Source organism: Bubalus bubalis, chromosome 9 (genome assembly GCF_019923935.1).
Source record: "Bubalus bubalis isolate 160015118507 breed Murrah chromosome 9, NDDB_SH_1, whole genome shotgun sequence".
Classification (NCBI taxonomy): Eukaryota; Metazoa; Chordata; class Mammalia; order Artiodactyla; family Bovidae; genus Bubalus; species Bubalus bubalis.
This window is the reverse complement of record NC_059165.1, coordinates 90,598,005-90,610,739: the sequence shown is the minus strand read 5'-3', so window position 1 is coordinate 90,610,739 and position 12,735 is coordinate 90,598,005. Positions and strand designations below refer to the sequence as shown.

At 55.5% G+C, this 12,735-nt stretch overlaps 1 protein-coding gene across 4 annotated transcripts in view; it reads right to left on the bottom strand.

Annotated features, from left to right (window-relative positions):
- CELF5 (CUGBP Elav-like family member 5) overlaps positions 1–11,683 on the bottom strand; it is a 51,912-nt gene extending 40,229 nt beyond the window's left edge. For 2 of the 4 annotated variants that reach the window (XM_025293163.3, XM_025293159.3), the window contains exon 1: positions 11,379–11,683. In XM_025293163.3, the coding sequence (XP_025148948.1) occupies positions 11,379–11,637 (259 nt within the window). In that variant the 5' untranslated portion in view covers positions 11,638–11,683. The remainder of the gene's footprint in view (positions 1–11,378) is intronic. The other 2 variants (XM_025293162.3, XM_025293158.3) reach the window with 1 other exon arrangement.
- Between the last annotated feature and the right edge of the window lie 1,052 nt (positions 11,684–12,735).

The following is a 12,735-nucleotide window of genomic DNA, read 5'->3' as shown; positions in this document are numbered from 1 at the left end:
ACTCTCTTACTTAACTTAAGGTCTTGGCTCAAATGTCACCTCCCCCGGTGAAACCTCCTTGGAGCACTCCGTTTCAAATGACAGTCCTCAAACATGCCCCCCTCCCCGTTCTATATTTTCCAGTACCCTTAGAACCATCTCAAATGTCACTTTTTTTTCCCCCTTGTTTCTCCCATACTGAAATGTCACTCCAAGAGGATGGGGGGGCAGATTTTTCAGTTTTGGGTCCCTAGTACCTAAATAGTGTCAGCCACACAGTAGGTGCTCAGTAAATACTGACTGAAAAATGAATGATTTTGCTTCCAAGATGACCTGCTAATATCAAGACCACCTTGTGGGCAACGACCCCATTTGATTTGTTTTCCTGCCTCCCCTCCCCCACCATGCCCAGCATGGGGTCAGTCGGTATTTCCCAAGTACCGCCAGGTGTGCTGGGAAAACAGAGGCAGGAAAGACAACCTGTTTCATTTCTCTCTGATCATCAACATCTCCCCTCCCCAGCTATAACCAACTGTGTGAACCCCTCATCTCAAACCCTTTTGAGCCCACCCCCTCACCACACACTGACACCCCTAATTCTAGTTCTTTAAATTCAGCTCTAATCAGGTGAGTAAAGATGGGATCTAACCCTGCCCAATACCTTCCTGCTGTGTGCTCTAGGGCCAGCCACTTAACCTCTCTGAGCCTCCACTTTCTCATCCATAAAATGACAACATCATCCATTCAGCACTATAGGCGACACTCCCTTCTGCTGTGGGGCCACCTCTCTACCACCCCTGCTCCTGGCCGCCCTCTCCACCTCCTCCTCCATCCTCTCATCCTGAAGCTGTCCCCCACTTAACTGGGAACAGAGGGGCTGATGGTCCCCACTCCCCTATTCACTGTCCCTCCCTCCACTTATGAACTCACTGGCTCCTGTCCAGGAGGGCAAGACCTAGGACCCAGGGCTCATGCTTCATCAGGCACAGTGTTCTAGCCTCACCTCCTATCTCCCTGGCTGCTGCTCCTTAGCCTCTGTTGCTGCCTCCTCCTCTGTCCCCACGTTACAAACAGGGCTTCTCAGGGTTCACCTGGACCTATGACTTTCTGCCTGCACCCATGTCGACTGCTCCCATGGATTTAGTCACCATCGCTGCACCAGTGGTTACTCCATCAGGGCACCCACCCATCCATCCACCCATTCACCTGTCCATCCATCCATCCATTCGTCTGTCCATCCATCCACCCATCCATCTGTCCATCCTCATATCTATCCATCCATTCACCCATTCTTCTATCCATTCATTATCATCCATTCATGTATCCATCCATCATTCACTCATTTACCCATTCATCCATCCACCCACATGTCAAGCTATCAAGCTATCTCTCCATCCACCCATCCATCCATCCATCTATGCATCCACCTATCCATCTATGCATCCACCCATCCACCTGCTGAGTTTCAGGCACTCACTGTTCTGGGCACTGGAGACTAGCAGTGAACACAAAAGGCAAAAATACCTCATCTTAATAGGGCGTCTAGTCTACTGGGAGGAGAGAAACACAAATAAAATAAATAAATTCTATGGTACATCAGAAGTTTTCATTTTCACAGAGGTAAAAAAAAAAAAAAGGAAGCAGGAAAGAGGGATGTGGAGTGTTGGAGAGTGGCTGAGATTATAAATCAGGTCCACAGGATGACTTCACTGAGAAGGTGGGCTTTACAGAGGATAGGGAGGAAGTGTGGTCCAGACAGTGGGCAAAGCCTGTGCAACGGCCCTGGGGCAGGACCATTCCTGGTGTACTGAAGGAACAGCAAGGAGCTTGTGTGTCTGGAGCAGAGTGAGAGAGGGAAAGAGATGGAGGAGGGGAGAGGTCATAAAGGGGGGGGAGAGGTCATAAAGGGCCTTGTGGGTTGTGGGGAGGACTTGGGGTTTTACCCTCGGGCAGGTGGGAGCCCTGAAGGACTGTGAGCAGAGGAGGGGTGGGGCCTGACTCAGGTGCTCACAGGGACCTTCAGCTTGCTGGGAGAAGTTCAGACTGTGGCTGGTGAGGGTGGGAGCTGGGAGATCAGGGGAGAGGAGACTAAGCTAGTCCAGGGGATGTGATGGGGGTAGACAGAGGAGTGGGGAGACATGAGTGGACTGGAGAGGTTTAGAAGGCAGAGCCATCAGGAGGGAGGGATAGGGGAGCAGAAGTGTGAGACAGGGAGAGTCAGGGTGACTCTGAGGTCCTGTTCTGACACACTGAGGGCTTATCTCCATGACACTATGCTGACCACCAATTGCTCAGGCCAGAATGTTAGTGTGATCCTAAATCAGGATCCCCCTCGGCACTGCTGGCATCCAGGCTGGGTCATCCTCTGTGTGTGTGGGGGGTGCTGTCCTGGCCACTGTGGGGATGAAGCAGCACCCCTGGCCCCACCCAAAGCCAGGAGCCCCCTCAGTCATGACCACCACAGATATCCCCAGACACTGCCCAGTGTTCCCTGGTTAAGGATCGCCCTGGGTGAGGCCCACTTCACCAGATCCCTCCCTATTGGATCCCACCAAGAGATGATGATTTGACTTTTTAAATCACTACACATCACCACTCTTAGGACTGCTCAGCGTTCTGTCCACTTTCTCACAGCGCATCGCGCTCCTCTTGGTCACACAGTAGGTCTGGTTCACTCAAAGGTGGCACATAGCAGGGACTCAAAAAAAAAAACAGTTGAGAGAAGGGGTGGGTAAGTAGGTGAATAAACAACCTTGTAGCTCTGCCTAACCACACGGGGTAGCTCTGCTGCTGCTGCTGCTGCTGCTAAGTCGCTTCAGTCATGTCCGACTCTGTGCGACCCCACAGATGGTAGCCCACCAGGCTCCCCCGTCCCTGGGATTCTCCAGGCAAGAACACTGGAGTGGGTTGCACATTTCCTTCTCCAGTGCATGAAAGTGAAAAGTGAAAGTGAAGTTGCTCAGTCATGTCCGACTCTTAGCGACCCCATGGACTGCAGCCTAGCAGGCTCCTCCGTCCATGGGATTTTCCAGGCAAGAGTACTGGAGTGGGGTGCCATTGCCTTCTCCAGGGGTAGCTCTAGATGATGACAAATCCCTTCCAGCATAGACACTGCTGTGATGAACTTGTTGTGTGTCCTTGGGGAGGTGCTCTCCCCTCTCTGAGCCTGCACTTCCCACATATATCATTTTGCTCTGGAGACCCCTAGCTGGGGTGGGAATGAGGCCTCGGGTCCCTCCTCCTAGCAGAGGGTCAGGGACAAGGATGTGATGAGTGCCCCCTTCTCACCTCTCGGATGTGGGGAACTCCACCCCTGAAGGCTGCTGGGGGAAGCCAGAGGACTGGTGAGGGAGCTCACACAATCTACCGTCGTGGCACCTCCAGGCAACCTGCCACTTTTCAGAAGTCCCTCAGAGGAGCTGAGCTCACCTGTGGCGGTAGAAATGTCCAGCCATGTTCTGGGACTCTTTGTGCCTCAGTTTCCCCACCTCAAAAACAGAGGACCCAGAGTTCACTTTCCCCAGATTCAGAGCTCCCTAAAGGACCCTGACCTTCCCCTACCCACAGCCCTCCAGGGCTCCCACCAATCTACCTGTAAAAGCTCAAAGTCCCCTCCCTGCCCTTCCCTCCTCCCTCTCTTCTGCTGGCTCACTCTGCTCTAACCCCGTTCTCCCAACGCTGTAAACTTATTCTGACCTCAGGACCTTTGCACATGCTGTGCCCACTTCCTAGAATGCCTTTCTCTTGACTTTACAACAACAGCTTTTTAATCTGCCATGCAGGGCTCATCCCAGATGTCACCTCCTGACATCTTTGGTCACCCGCAGTAAGTTGTCACCCTTCAACACACATCCCTCTTTACTTCCTCCATAGCAACTTGCTCCTACCCAAGTCTTACCTGTTTGCTCATTTAGTGTCAATCCCTCTTCTCACCCAGACTGATTTGCATCCTCCCAAACCAGGCACAATGCCTGGCACACCCCAGAGGCTGGACAGAGGTTGTTAACTGTCTGGCTACCTGACCATTTATTAACACCGATGATGTGCAAGACGCTATTGACAGGGATTGCGTTAACCCTGTCATTATTTGCATTCTACAAATTAATGCTAATTCTTACAACTACTCTGTAAGAGAACTCTCAATACTCCTTCTCTTTTACAAGTGAGGATGCTAAGGCTCAGGAAAGATAAGGCAGTTTGTCCAAGAACACACAGAAATGAAAAGCAGAGTCAGGAATAAAAACAAAGCCTCTTGGGCTGCAAAGCTGATGGTCATTCCCATTCCCCTGATGGGGAGGAAGGTGGTAAATGTTGAGGAGGTATCCACCCAGCCACCCACTCACCCATCCATCCACCCATCTACCCATGCATCCCTCCGTCCATCCACCCGTCTACCCATGCATCCCTCCATCCATCCACCCGTCTACCCATGCATCCCTCCGTCCATCCACCCGTCTACCCATGCATCCCTCCGTCCATCCACCCGTCTACCCATGCATCCCTCCGTCCATCCACCCGTCTACCCATGCATCCCTCCGTCCATCCACCCGTCTACCCATGCATCCCTCCGTCCATCCACCCGTCTACCCATGCATCCCTCCGTCCATCCACCCGTCTACCCATGCATCCCTCCGTCCATCCACCCGTCTACCCATGCATCCCTCCGTCCATCCACCCGTCTACCCATGCATCCCTCCGTCCATCCACCCGTCTACCCATGCATCCCTCCGTCCATCCACCCGTCTACCCATGCATCCCTCCGTCCATCCACCCGTCTACCCATGCATCCCTCCGTCCATCCACCCGTCTACCCATGCATCCCTCCGTCCATCCACCCGTCTACCCATGCATCCCTCCGTCCGTCCACCCGTCTACCCATGCATCCCTCCGTCCATCCACCCGTCTACCCATGCATCCCTCCGTCCATCCACCCGTCTACCCATGCATCCCTCCGTCCATCCACCCGTCTACCCATGCATCCCTCCGTCCATCCACCCGTCTTTCATGCATCCATTCCTCCATCCTTCCAGCCATCCATCCACTCCCCTAGTCCATTCCTCTATGCTTCTATTCCTCCATTCTCCATCATCTGTCTACCCAACCATCTTTCCATCTATCATTCCTCCATCCATCCATCCATCCATCTATTCATCCACCCATTCATCCACCTAGATATCTATCAATCCATTCAGCCTTTCATCCACCTACCCACACTTGCATCCAGCAATCCACTTATCCACCCACCAAGTCATCACCATCCATCCATTCATGCCTGTAGCCATCTACACATCATCTGTTGGCCAGGCCACCCCCCACCACACCCAAGCACCCCCTCACCCTCTCATCCTCTTCTTCCCCTAGGCCTTTGTTCATCCACATGCTCCACTTCAAAATGGTGAACAAGACACGGTCCCTACCCTCACAGAACTTACATGTCAGTGATGATCACCATGACCCCAGATCAACAGGACTATTGCTAGGTCCATGTCTTCCAAACTTAGCAGCCCCTCCCTCTGGCCCTGGTCACCTTCAATCCAAGGAGAACAAGGAACCCTGGATGGCTTTCACCTTGAGTCTACATCTCCACGATCACATCTCTTTCCCTACTTCCCTTATTTATCTTCCAAGGTGGGTCAAGTCTCAGGCTGGGAGACTATATTGTGTGTGACTTGGCTGTGGGTGTCACCTGTCTCTGAGCCCCAATTCCTTGTCTATCCGTGGGGGGGGGGGGGGGCTGGGTCTCTAAGAACCATTGTGACCTGAGCATGTGTCTGTTTATTTGTGTCCCTTTCATCCCACACTGTGAGCCTCAACCCCAAGGGGAAGCTTCTGTTGTATCCGCCCAGGTGTGTGAGAAGTGTGCATATTACAAATAAGGCTAGGACGCTGGCAAGAGGCTGATGGTAGCAATGACTGTTAACAGGACATGAAGCTTTCTTTCCACACGGGTCTGAGATCCTCCTCTGCTCTAAATTCTTCCATGGCTCCCCAGTGTCCTCAGTAAAGATCCAAGCTCAGTGCAGCATAAGAGGCCCTTCAGGGTTGAGTCCCTGACTTCAAGGTTGACTCCCTGGCCTCAACTACCATGCCTCACCTAATTCCTCCTCGACTCCAGCTGTGCTCCTTCACACCTCCAGGCCTTTGCAAACCCAGTTCCCTCTGCCCACATCCACGAGGACAGAGACAGTCACCTGGCTGGCTCACTGCTGTGTTTCACATCCACCATAGGGCTCAGAACATAGAAAGCGCTTCTGTGAATAAATACATGAAATGCTTTCTCCACCTAACAAATTCCTATTCACCCTTCAAAGCCCCAGTTCTAATCCCCCTCCTCCACCCAGCTGGATTCCTTAGGCAGAGCCTTCAACTCCCTATCCAGTTCTCTCAACACTGCACCCCTTCCCTTTGAAACACCCTGACCATTCCAGCTGTAGGTGCCAATGTGTAGCTCTGCTCATTAGGGGGGTCTCAGATCTCTCTTGCCTAGTACAAGGCCCCAGAAGGCTTTCAGGAAGTGTTGGCTAAATGAATGAGTGTGGTCCTACTGAGTGCTCCTAATGGCCAGGGTCTCATCAGCCAATATCAGGGTTTAAAGAGAGAGCAAATGTCATCAAAAGGGAACCATGGGGCTCCCAGGACCCTCTGCTGTTTCCCCACCAAGGCAAAACTCCATCCACTCCTAACCTGGAGGGTCTTTGCACATGCTCTGCCAGGATCACCTTTCCCCATCAACAGATCCTTCAGGTCTCAGCTTAGTAGCATAACAAGCATAGGCTCTGCGCCCAGCCCTGTGTCAAGAGCTTTAACCACTATTCTGGCCCTCATCTCCCTTAACTCTCCTCAAGATGGGAGGCCCCCCTGGTCTCACGACTCTTTTACAGATGACAACACTGAGCCTTGAAAAGTTGAAGGCAGCTGCCCAAGTTTCCATAGCCAAGAAGATGCAGAGAAACCAGACATCCTAACTGCTCTCCCTTATCAACTGCCTCCTCCAGGAAGCCCTCCTGGGCTCCACACCTGCAGCAGCTGGGGCCTCCTCTGGATTGTCCCTGCGGATGTGCGTCCACCATCTCAGCCCTAACATCAATGCCTTGGAACTTCGGGTTCCTCACTGCGTGCCCCCCCACCCCCCCACCCCCACCAACACATCACCACCAAATGGGATCTGGGGGTGGGAGGAGTCTGGGAGAGGATTTTTCTCTATTTTGCCCGACACTGTATCCTGGGTCTGGAAGAAATAGTGGTTCCATTAGTAGATGGCTTCACAGCCTGTTGACTCCATCATGTCCCCCAGGAATTTCTGTTTGCCTGGACTCTCAGACCTGCACACAACAGGCGCTCAACCAATGCACTCTGCCTAACGGAAGGCAGAAACGATGTCATGGTCACCCATAAGGTCCCCAGGGCCTCATAAAAGCCTGTTAGCCCCCTGAGGATGGAGTGGTTGGGGAAACTAAGGCATGGAAGGAGGCGTGCCCAGCTCGAAGCCACACAGCCAGCCCTGGTGGCTTGCCCCCCGCCCCCTCCCTGCCCACCAGCCACTGTCCCCTCCCTCCGCCCCTCCCCACCGGGCAGCGCCTGCCGGCCGCCCAGCCCGCCGGCTCCCTGGGGCTGGCACGTCACACACGGAATTTCATGCCTGGAGCTCAGCGTGCTCCAGCCTCTCCCCCCACCCTCTATCACCCCCCAACCGCCAGCCGAGCAGCTGGTGCTCCCATGGAAACTGCAGGCCCCCCCCCCCGCCCCCCCCCCCCTTACCGGCCCCCTTCACAACCTCCGCTTTAAGACAAATATTGTCATTAACATGCAAATGTATATACGATTACCATAAAGGGGGCCGCGCGGCGGCGGACAGAGCGATCGCGGGCTCCTGCCCCGGGCAGGGCGGGTATTAATATTCAAGCCGATCGCACGAGAGAGGGCCCGAGCCACATCAGGCACCTGGGAGGAAGGGAGGGCACGTGCACCCAGCCCTCTCCGAGGGAGGGTCCCAGAGGAGGCCCGTCCCCCCAGCAGGTGGCTGGAGGGGACGATGACGGGACCCTGATCAGTGGGAGCCCCTCCAATTCCTGGCCTGAGCCCCTGGCTGGGCTGGGGGCACCAGGCAAGGCCTTTCTCTAGATGAGGCGCAGATCTGAGCAGGGGGGAAGCGGTCTCTTGGCCTCCCTGCCCCCCCAACTCTCTCCCCAACTCCTGCCCTCTCTCTGCCTTCCCCTGTGGATGAGGGTGGGGGGAGACTTCGTTACTCTCCCCCTCCCTCTGTCTCTGTGTATCTCTCTCCTCTGCTCTTGCCATGCCTCTCCACCTCTGTCTCTGTCTCCATCTCTCTATCTTAAAAACAAAAACAGCCAGCACCCATGGGTCTGCGCTCTTCCAGAGAAACCTCCACTTCTTCCCTGCCTTTCTCTTGGTCCCAGCAGGGAGGCCCCCTGCACAGACCTTTAGGAATGGGGGTGCCCCACCTCACCCCTGGCTGGTGGCTGTCAGATGTCATAGCCCCGCCCCCTCCCTTCCCCTCCCCAGCACCACCCCTGGGGAAGGTGGGGGTCCCCCCTCGGCTTGTCACTCCTTCATCCCACAGATACACTTCTGCTTCTTTGGCCTGGGTGGGAGACAGGTGTGTGACAGCTGGGTGAGGGGCACCTCTGGTCAGTCCTTGGGACCCAGTATTTGCCCCTCCAGCCTCAGTTTCCCTTTCACATGAAATGCACAGATGCTCACAAGCCTGTGGGAGTCACGATCCCATCAGCAGCAATCAACCAGGCCCCCCATTGTAAAAATTAAGGGTGAGACAGTGATCATGGGAATAATGCAATACTGGATGTCCGTTCTCCTGCTGGCTGTAGGGGCCACGGGGCCACAGTCGGTGTTCTCAGCTCCCCTGGTGCCCAGCCTCCAGGGGCCCCCCAAGGCTCTCTGGGGATTTCTCTCCACAACCTGAGGTCCACACTCCCACCCCTGGGCTCTCGGCCAGCACCCTCAGTAGGCACCCTGCACCCTGCAGGTTCCCCAGAAACAAAACCAGATGAGTGTTAGCAGGAGGTGCCTGGACCTCCCCACGCATCATTCCACTTCCCTTTGGCTGAGGCCCAGAGAATGACAGCCACTGGCCAGAAGTCACACAGCTAAGCGCCCCCACAGCAGGCCTCCAGCCCAGCTTCTGGCCCTTGAGACAACTCCCATCTTCAACACCCCCTCAACTCCCTCCCACAGATAAGGTCCTACCAGGCCCAGCACAGGTGGGATAAGGAGGAGCCTCCATTGGTGTCCTGAGGGCACTGGGTTGGGCAGGTGAATATGGAGAGAAGGCCCTCCACTCCATTACCCCCAGGCCCTATATCTGGGGCTCCAACCTGCCTAGGGCTCCTGAAAAGTGGATGTGAGGGACACCCAGCTCCTTAATTTTCACCCTCCAAGGCAAGACTGCAAATGGGAAACACACTGAGGCACCCCCTAGTCCCAACATTCTCCAGCCAGAAAAAAAACCCCGCATTCATGAGACCCTGTTCTGTCGACAACAGGTAAACTGAGGCTCTCAGATCAGTGAAAATCCAGCCAGTCTCTCCCTTACCCTTCTGTGGGGGTGGTAGGGTTCTCCAGGAGAGATTTTAAAATGAGAAAAGAGGGGAGGACCACCGGGTGGCTCCATCTCCCCACGCCCCATCTGTCTCATCTGTCTCCGAGACCCAGAGCTCACCAGCAGCCTTTCATTCAACGTTTGGGGGGGGCACGTGGACACCACCTCCATCAGAATCTTTCTAGAAATGAGCCCTTTGGACACACCGGGGGTTCAGGTTGTGGAAAGACCCCTCACACAGCTGTGGATCCCTCAGCCTGACTCATGGGTGAGCACAAGCCCTTTGCCCTCCTAGGCCACAGGGAGCGGTTAGATTTTCCAGGCCGTTTTTTTTTTTTGGGTGATGGTTGAATTTGAAAGAGATGGGGGATGGGAGGAGCTGCTTTCCTCCCCCTGGGTACCAGCTGGAGGGGCTAGCTGAAGTGGCAGGCCTGGACTTCAACCCACCAGATCCTCCCTATGGTCGATCCCAACCCATCATTCACTGATTCATTCATTTGTTCATTATTCATTCATTCATTCATTCAACAAACACGTATTCATGCTTACCATGCCTGCCACACAGAGAGGAAGACGGGGATGAATGCAGTCTGAAATAGGTCACGGGCCCTGATCCAACCCCAAGGCCCCTCCAGGGTCTCACCGAGGGTGTCAGCACAAAGTCTTTACCGTTCCCACCCCTCAGTTCCCATCCCCTGCCAGGAGAACTGCCAGGGCCACCCCAATCCAGACACTGTGCCGTGATCTGAGCCCAGGGCTGGGGCCACAGTCCCCAGCACCCCCTGTCAGCATGCCAACAGAGAATCAGGTGGCAGGGAGGCAGGCAGGCCTTCCCACCCGACCTGCCTCCTCTGCTGGGCTCACAGGTCGCCCACACCTCCCTGTCCACCCCAGGATCTGGGCTCTGCCAGATGGACAGCCCAAGCTCATCGTCTTTGGCCTCAGCCCTCAACACACTGCTAACAGGCTTGGCCAGTTTTAACTTGAGCCAAAGGTGGAGGCGGCAGTCTGGGTGCGGAGGGGGCAGTGGGGGCACAGAGAAATGGAGGGGGAATGCTGATCCAAACAGAGGGTGGGCATGGGGGAGGGTACACGGTAGCCTTTGAACCACCCAAAAGGCCGGTGCTCCCCCTGACTGGCTTAGCTGTCTGCACCCCCACCCCCCCCCACCCGCTTTCTTTGTAGTTACCGATTAGCCCGAGATCCTGAGCATCCGTGTCCCCCGCGGCCGGCTGGACCTGCCCCGCCGGCCTGGCTTTGTGAAAATGACCAAAGCAATGAAATCCAGTGGTGCAAACTTCCCCGACGGGCCTGGGGAGGCCGAATGAATGGGGGGGGGGCACAGGGAGGGGTGGCAGTGTTTAGGCAGCTTCCCAGCAAAGGGGCAAGAAAGAGTGGGTGAGGGAGGGAGGACGGGGTGGGGGTCTAGAGGGAATGAGAGGGAGAGGGAGAGAGGGAAGGATGCTGGGGAGGGGGAGGATGGGAGGAAGGGGGAGATGAGAGAGGAGAGAAAAGGGAAGAGAAGAGAGAGAGAGGGAGAGGGAGAGAGAGACAGAGAGAGAGAATGCCGGAAGGTGGGGAGGGAGGGAGTGGGGGCGGAGGAGGGGAGGGGGCCAGCTCGGATCTGTCAGCTGCACCCCCAGAGGGGGGAGGAGGGGGTGGGTAGACCGGGGTTGGGGGGGAAGAAATGATGCCGTGGCAGAGGCAAGCGGAGGGAGGAGGTGAGGAGAGGAAGGTTGGTGGCGGGGAGAAGATGCCGGAAGGTGGGGTGGGGAGGCCGAGGGAGGAGAGGGGAGGGGAGGGGAGCGATCCGGGCGCCCACCTTTGTGCATGCCCGTGTAGGGGTCTTTGAGCACCGTGAGCTCATAGATGCGGCCGAACTGCTCGAAGAGTGGCTTGAGGTCCTTCTCGTCCAGGTTTCGCGGGATCTGGCCCACGAAGAGCTTGATGGCGTCCAGGTCCTTCGTGCCGTCGGGCTGCCCCCCGGGGGGCTCGGGCCCGCTGCTGCCCACGGGCGAGGGCCGCGGCTGCAGGAGCTGCTGCTGCTGCCGGCGCGCCTCGCTCTCCGTCAGGCGGGCCATGGCGGGCGAAGGCGGGCGGCGGGCGCGGGACCGAGCCGGCGGCGGCGGCGGCGGCGGCGGCGGCGGCGGGCGGCGGGCGGACTCGCAGCTGGAGCGACGGACACCGCCTCCCGCCTCCCTCCCGCCGGGTCCCCGCGCCCTCCTCCCTCCTCCGCGCGCCCGCTCGCGCCAGCATCAGGACCACAAAAGGGCGGCTCCGCAGCGGCCCCTGGCGGCCAGAGAGCTCCTCGCCGCGGCGGCGCCCCCGCGCGCAGCGTCTATCCCGAATCGCACTTGAACATCCTGCATCCCACACATCCGGCATCCTTCCTGGCCGCCCTGTCCCAGCCGGTAAACTGAGGCCAGCGGGCTCGTAACCCCTGCCTTCTGGGTGAGTGACGGCAAATCTTTAGGCAGGACCGACCGGGCTTCGAGGTGGCTCGAGGTCTTCCCACTGATAACACCAGGAAAAACACAAAAAGTAGCACACAGTTCTATGGGGCACTCACTTGGCTTTTACAGGACTGTCCATGGAATGGTTAAGCAGACAGAATAATAACATTAATAATAATAAAAATAATAACAACAAGAAGGAGTATTTTGATAATACTATGCTCAGCACTTTTAAGTTTGTAACTTATGGAATAGAAACAGCAATCATTGTGTTATATCCTCAGCAACACTTTTGGTCACACTTGCCACGGGCACATACTGTTCAAAATATTTAGAAAGAAATGGATGCATTTGAGCCAAGTGCTCTATGGGCATCACGCCATCCCTGCTAAAACTCTCCATCAAAACCCAAGGAGGTTGTCACCTCACACTGGCCATCATCAAAAAGCCTACAAATAATAAATGCTAGAGAGGGTATGGAAAGAAGGGACCCCTCCTACACTGTTGGTGGGAATGTAAATTGGAGCAGTCACTATGGAGAACAGTATGGAGGTTCCTCAAGAAGCTGAAAATAGATCTATCATATGATCCAGCAATGCCATTCTTGGGCATATATTTGGAGAAAACTTGAATTTGAAAAGATACATGCATTCCAAAGATACATAGCAGCACTATTTACAATAGCCAAGAAATGGAAGCAAGCTAGATGTCCATCAACAGATGAAT